The 7718-nt window shown below is 41.7% G+C and overlaps 1 protein-coding gene across 1 annotated transcript; it reads left to right on the top strand.

Annotated features, from left to right (window-relative positions):
* The first annotated feature begins 3797 nt into the window (after positions 1-3797).
* Positions 3798-4331, top strand: LOC149167720 (uncharacterized). The gene has a single exon (XM_089430572.1). It carries the CDS (start codon positions 3798-3800, stop codon positions 4329-4331), a length of 534 nt encoding a protein of 177 aa, XP_089286698.1.
* Positions 4332-7718: the final 3387 nt, after the last annotated feature.

Below are 7718 nucleotides of genomic sequence, written 5' to 3'. Positions count from 1 at the left end.
TTATCTTAATGCTCCCATCACTGAAGAGAAGAAATTGTAGTCTATTGGATTTAGATTTTGGTTTGAAATGAGTAAAGAGATACCTGTAATAAGTAGTGGCATGGATAACTCGAAACCTAGGTTACTGTGTGCCGGACTATACCATTGAACACTTGTTTTGTGACTCACTACACCCTTCAATGTAAACCAAGCCATACACCTTCACATTGTAATAGATGATTGTTGTATACGATGGGAATGGTTGCAACATCTGGTTTTGGTAGGAAATTCTTTTCATGGAATCAGGTTTGAGAATGGGGTTTAGAGGATCGCCAATGCTACCTGTTATCCACTATTATATCCTGTATATATCTCCTCATGAAATGTTGACTGTAAATATGAGGACCTCTGTCTAGTCTCGACCCGGCTAGTCGCTCCCACCAAAAGTTATGGGAAAGTTTCCATAAGTGATCTGAACTTATCTAGACTTACCATATGCATCCTCTTTTTTGGTTGGATTTATTTCTCTGAGCAAGGTGGTATTCATAATTTTGTCTCTCTTTAGTTCCCTTAGTTGTAAGTGCACAAAATCCCTGGACTACTATGACAGTGAGTTACTGATGATAGGAGTTAGTAATCTTGGCAAGGTTTTTGATTGAGTTCTTTGGGTTTATTGTCATTTGATATCCACAATGTATAGATAGTTTTGTTTGTTGGAACAAAGCTACAAGTTATAATAACAGAGTTTCCCTTAGAAATTCAAGAGAGGCATGTTGTCATTAAAGGAACCCCAACTGTGCAGCCAACAAATGAACTATTTTGGTTCAATCACCCTCAACTTATCCTTTTCTTGATCCATTTCACTCTTTTCTAGGTATCAAAATGATTTTCACACCAAATTTCCATTAACAAACTAAATTTCTAAATCTTGTTCACTAATTTTTTATGAGAGTACCAATTACTTGATGGTTACCTTATGTTATGAAGAATGATTTCCAGCTTGCTTTCTTCTTGTGGATATGGGTAAGCACTATCTTCATCCAGTAAAGAATAAATTATTGTATAATGATGGTGTGGATGCATATAAATATTTTCATGTAGGCACTGGAAAATGATTTTCCAATGCTTCTTGTAGGTGCTAGAAAATCATTTCCAGTGCTTCCTGTAGGTGCTGGAAAATCATTTTCCAATGCTTTTCTAAGGTAGATTTGCAAGGCTTAGGGAAAAAAAACTAAGTTTGGGTTGACATTTCCAACAAGATAGATGATTAGTCATGATGAAATGGAATAAATAATATAACCCCTCTATCCTTATAATTGGTAAGCCATATTATAAGAGCAACTGAGCACTAAAACCACATCTGATTTTTAAGTCACCAAAAAGACTCAACAACCTTCAGTACATGTTTCAACAGAACATGCAATTCTATTACTATTCAGAAAAAATACATTTATCTTTCCCAAGATGGTTGTTAAGAAAAATCCTACTATTGCCTTGATCAATTGATCAACTTTGTCCCGTGGAAATTAAGGCCGGGAGATAAAGAGTCGACGTTTTTGGAGCAGCTAGGGTTTGAAGAAAACCTGTTCAATCTATGAGAATAGTACCAAAATCTGAAGGAGGATAGTGCGAGGGCTACAGAACTTCGCAGAAGAGGGTAGGTTCTGACCCAACAAATGAAAAGTGCGGGGTCCAATGGGACCCCATCTTACAAACAGGTAATGATGCAAAAAGATAAAGCCCCATTGGACGGGGTGCAGATCTTAGGATCTGAGAAGACAGGAAAGGAGGAACTGAGCAATAAAGGGAAGCTAAACGAGGAGGCCAGAAACACCCAGAGGCGAAAAGAAACCAATGGCAGCAACAGCACAGTAGGCAGAGACAAGAAAAGCCCTTTTCCAGAACAGATACCACAAGAGAAGGAGCCTGAGGACAAGATAATAGGAAACGCGGAAGATCGGAACCAGTCTGGAATAGAACAGGAAGGAACAGCCACGGGCGCCAGAAAGAAAGAGAATCAGGGGCATTGAAAGCCTAAAACAACTGAAAACTTGCTGGTAATTATCTCTGACCCAGAACTACAGGCTTACCGAGAACACATGGCAGAACACGTAGTGATCTGCAAGTTTATGGGTTTCTGGCCAACAGAACAAGCCCTATGCTTGTGTATCAAGAAACAATGGAAGCCCCACCTAGGGGCCAAAGGCTTCTTCATAGTGGTTTTCACCAACCTGGATGATAAGGACCACATCTTCGATGTAGGACCATATTTTTTCACCTCAGCAGGACTATACATAAGACCATGGAAGCCCAACTTTGTACCAGAACAGGAAACATTCAAACAGGTACCTATCTGGATCCGCCTGTTCTCTCTCCCGATTGACTATTGGAGACATGCGGCGCTAGAACAGATAGGCAATAAGTTAGGCACCTTCATCAAAGCTTCAGAGGCAACACTACAAAAGAGGTATACCTCCTGTGCCAGAATCTGTGTCGAGATGGATGTTTCAGGGGCTCTACATGAGGGTCTATGGTTGGAATACAGGGATGAAGTTTATTTTCAAGCTATAGACTATGAGCAGATCCCATTTCGCTGTCGGAAATGTCATGAACATGGGCATCTATTCAGGGAATGCCCATTGAACAGAACAACGGAGAAACCCAAGGATAATACAGGGGGAAAAAATAAGGAAGCTTTTAATCGACCTCATGTTAGACAGCGAGCCAACAGAAGACAACAACCTAAAGCAAGCACATCGATCAAAAGCACAGGCAATGCATTTGAGGTGTTGGATTCAGAGACAGAAGTAGAGGAGACCAATCAAGAGCAAGATCCACAGCAAATCAACTAGACCATAACGACACCAAGGACACAAGACCCCAATTCCACCCCTTCAAATAACATCCCACTAGTTCCAGTACTAACAGAAGAACTGGAAGAAGATTCAGAAATGATAACCAGCGAAATGGGTTTAGAGGATATGGATCTTAGCGACATTCTAGAACAGGAAGGAATGGATCTACTGAACATGGTAGAGAAATGGAAAAAGAAAGGCATAGAACACATACCTGAGGAGGAGGTGAACAGAGTAAACTCATTATTCCTAGCAAGACAAAAAGCAGAAATGGATTTGCAGAAAAGAAGCTATGGAACAACAAAGGGTCTAGGGGTGAAAGCTCAAGGACTGCATCAAACCACTACCAATCCAAAGCACCGGAAAAAATGAGGTAGAAGGACAAACAATGAGGCACTCCAAGAGCTCGGTCAAATGCTCCTTAACTCAGGTAAGATGAAAGCCCTTGAGGCTTTCACACTCACTTCCTAAAATCTGTCAATTATGAAAGTACTTTCATGGAATGCTAGAGGGCTAAACAGCCTAAAGAAACAATGGTTATTAAGGAAAAAAGTTCATAAATGAACAACCTGATATGATCTTGTTGCAAGAAACAAAATGTTCCAGCCAAATAATGGAAATCATAAGTAAAAAAGTTGGAAAAAGAATGGAATGCATAGAGGTAGAAAGCAGTGGAATGGAGGGTGGCTTAGCCACTCTTTGGAATCCTCAGGTCCTCCATCTTATTTCTGCAGAGGCTTCCAGATCTTCCATTTCCATAGAAATCCAAATTGTGGGGAATTCAGACACTTATCTCTGCACGAATGTATATGGCCCTCAGAAACTAGAGGAAAAATTGATAATGCTTAGAAGTCTCTCCAACCTGCAGCATAGATATCCCCTAGCAAAAACGATTTATGGAGGAGATTTTAATATGATCACTTCACTCACAGAAAAAAAAAAAAAAAAAAGGGAGGCATCAGGATGCTCAATCGGGATGCAAAAGCTTTCAAGGATTTTATCAAATCAGCAAAGCTTGTAGACATCTTCCCCAAGAGTGGTGCATTCACCTGGAACAACAAAAGAGGAGGCGATAGGCAAATTTCCTCTAGACTGGATAGGTTCTTAGTAACAGAAAACATCCTTCTTGAAGGGATTACTATGGATTCGGACATTCTACCAAGTGGAGGTTCGGATCATTGGCCTATAATTATGAACGCGGCCATCCTCGGCACCCCGAGGAACAAACCCTTCAGATTTGAAAAGTTTTGGCTCAGTCATCCGGAGTTCATCTCAAAAATAAAACAATGGTGGAATGAGCCGATTGATATAAGGGGAACCAAGATGTACAATCTCCAAGCCAAACTCAAACATATCAAAACGAGGTTAAAATCCTGGAACCAAGAGGTCTTTGGCAACATATTTAAAGATAAGAAGATTCTGGAGGATCAGTTAGAACAGATTCACAAGGAGTGGATCCAGGGGGATATCAACCAGGAAACAATGAACACAGAATAGATACTCATGCAGAAATGGCAGGCCAGATGCCACCAGGAGGAAACCTTGTGGAAGCAAAAATCCCGAATTTAGTGGCTTAAAGAAGGAGAGAAGAATACAAAATTCTTTCATTGCTCGGCCATTGATCACAGAAGCGCTAATAAAATAATCAGGATGAAGAATGAACAGGGGACCTCTTTTCAAACCCATCAAGACATATTAGCCCTCCTCATAAACCATTTCAGCCAGATTGCCTTGGAGCCGAACATTAATAGGGAGGAAGCTATTAGAGATTTAATGACTTCCATTCCCAGGCTTATAACAGATGATCAAAACAAATCTTTGAATCACCCGATCACCATGGAAGAAGTGGAAGAAGCAATGCGAGATATGCCCAATGGAAAGGCTCCAGGACCTGATGGTTTCACCATCGACTTTTACAAAGCCTATTGGGAAATAGTCAAAGTGGAAGTTTGGGAGGTGGTGGAAGACTCCCGGCGCTCCTCGTCCATCCTAAAATCCCTCAACTCTACTTTCATAACCCTTATACCAAAAGAGGAGGAAGCAAATACACCTTCGAAGTTTTGCCCGATTGCATTGTGCAATGTGCTTTACAAGATTATCTCTAAAGTCATAGCTAACAGATTAAAGCCAATTCTTCCTGGGATAATTTCGGAAGAACAATCAGGCTATGTGGAAGGAAGACAAATTATGGATAATATATTTCTAGCCCAAGAGATGATTCATACTCTTCAATCTCGGAAAAAAGCTGGCATGCTCATGCAGCTGGACCTTTCAAAAGCCTATGAAAAAGTCAGCTGGAACTACTTGGAGGCTATACTGGAGGCCCTTGGTTTTGCTAAAAGGTGGATAAAGTGGATTCTAGCCCTGATCAAGTCTACCAGATTCTCCATCCTAGTTAACGGAGCTCCCATAGCCCAGTTCACTCCTACCAGAGGTATTCATCAAGGGGATCCCCTGTCCCCCTTTCTGTTCGTAATACTGATGGAAGGTCTAAGTCATATTATCAAAAAGGCAAAAGAGGCCAACGTAATTCAAGGCCTCCAACCCCTACCCTCCTGCCATGCCACCACCCACCAGCAGTTTGTTGATGATACTATGCTTCATGGCATGCCCACAATCAAAGAGGCTCAAGGTTTCAAAAACATTCTCAAACGTTTCAGCAAAGCCTTAGGTATGGACCTCAATCTCTCTAAATCCTCCATTTTCTTTTTTAACACTCACCTCGCAGTCTAGAAAAATCTATCTAAAATCCTCGGGTTCAAGAGGTGTAACCTTCCTTCCAGATACCTAGGTATTCCTCTTACTGACAAACCTTGGCAAAAAATTCATTGGGAGAAAATGCTCTCCAATTTGGAGAAGCACTGTCATCATTGGACCCACAGAGCCCTTAACTTTGCAGGCCACCTTGTCCTCACAAAATCTGTCCTCCAGGCCATACCTCATTACATGCTATCCATTCTCCCGGCACCAAAAGGTGTGCTTCAGAAAATAAGACTCATCCAAAAAGCCTTCCTGTGGTCGGGAAACTCTGTTAAACAGAAATGGTCCTTAGTGGCCTGGGAGAAAATTTGCAAACCCAAGCTCTTGGGTGGGTTAAGCCTTCAGGACCCTTACACTGTCAACAGAGCTTGTGGAGCCAAGCTATGGTGGAGATGGGTAAAAGAACTGAACATTCCCTGGGCCAAACATTGGAAAGCCAAGTATGCGGACAATTATAGCCCTCAGAATCTGATCAGGATCCAGGAACCTCCAGAAGGGTCTCCAATCTGGAACTTAGCAAGAGCAAATCAAAGCATAATTCAAGGGCATAGTTTTTGGGAAGTCCGTAATGGAAAAACTGCTCTATTTTGGGAGGATGCTTGGCAGCAATTGCCTAAACTTGAATGCCCTAATTTCCTCACTATTCAAAGAAGACACCAGGAACAAGGAAAGATAACAGTAAATCATTACTGGAGTCCTGACACAACGAATCAGCCATGGAAACAATGGATCTTCAATGACACTTGCATTCAGAAGAAAGGGATAACAATATGATGTCTCTGCAAACAAATCTTGCTAAAAGGAAAATCTGAAACGCTCAAGATGCAGATCAACTGCGTTGGGGTAAGCTCGAGGGGGGTACCTTCACCCTAAAAGAGGCAAGATCATATATAGAAGAAAGAGACCAAGAAGAAAAAGTCATTTGGCACAACAGGGTCTGGGATGCAGAGCTATGGCCGAAGATTAAAACCTTTCTGTGGCTCTTGATGCATCGTAGAACCCTTACCTGGGAAAACCTATGAAAAAAAGGATTCATAGGCCCCTCACGCTGCCCCCTATGTGAAAATGAGGAGGAATCAATGAATCACCTCCTTAATGAATGTGAATGGACAGAAAGACTATGGAATTGGATGGAGACAATCTTTAAAAGCACGGACAGGAACAGAAATTCAATATAGGAAAGCATAGCAAATTGGAGAAATAATTATTCCAAGTCTCAAACAGTTAATACTTTATGGAAATTAACCCCTGGGTTCGTAGTTTGGTCAGTGTGGAAAGAAAAAAATAGAAGAGTGTTTCAAAACGAGGCTAAATCTATAGAGATTATCAAAGCTACCATACTGCAAAACATGAGGGAAACGGCTCTTACCAGGTGGAAAGCCGAGCAGGACATTGAACTATCTCTTACTGACATACAAATTTTGCAGGTGTTTGGAATTGCAGCAGGTATCGTTTCCAGTTCGTCTGAGTAACGAAAACAACAAGCCCCCTCCATTACCGCATGGCAACACCCACAACCAGGTTTTCACAAACTGAACTTTGATGGGGCCTCTCGGGGTAATCCTGGACCGGCGGGCCTAGGAGGTGTCCTTCGTAATCACAAAGGTGAAATTCTACATATTTTCAGTCAATTCATGGGAGAGGCCACCAACAATGAAATGGAATTTGCAGCATTAGAGCAGGGTCTCCAAATACTAATTCGCTTGGGAACAGGAGCTACGGTGGTAGAAGGGGATTCTCTACTGGAAATTAATGCAACAAGGAAATTACAGAAAGGTTCGAAACCTGGAAAGGTAACGAAGCACTGGAGGCTGGCCAAAGTTACAGAGCTCATTGCAGAGCACCTCTCAATCCTTGACAGAGTCATTCTGCAGGCAGTGAGACGAACGACAAATGTGGTAGCGGACTGCCTAGCCAACTACGGGATCAATCATCAAAATACATATCCGGACACTTGTTGGCATGATGTCACATGTGAAGAACTTTGGGACAAGTGTTTACAACTTTCAAGAAAGGACATTCTGTACAGGGAGGAGGGGTTCAGCAGTACCATGGTACCGCGCATCAATAACGAATGAAGATAACCATTAATGTTCACTTCCCGGGTCATTATGCCCCGAATTG

This window comes from Pinus tabuliformis, chromosome 5_1 (genome assembly GCF_031772625.1).
Source record: "Pinus tabuliformis cultivar Carrire ecotype Pingquan chromosome 5_1, CPIR1, whole genome shotgun sequence".
Lineage (NCBI taxonomy): Eukaryota > Viridiplantae > Streptophyta > Pinopsida > Pinales > Pinaceae > Pinus > Pinus tabuliformis.
Note: the sequence above shows the minus strand (reverse complement) of the source record. Positions and strands in the feature narration are given on the sequence as shown.

Bases quoted from the DNA above. Each gene is read 5' to 3' on its own strand.
- LOC149167720 (XM_089430572.1), top strand. From the start codon at position 3,798: ATGCTCAATCGGGATGCAAAAGCTTTCAAGGATTTTATCAAATCAGCA.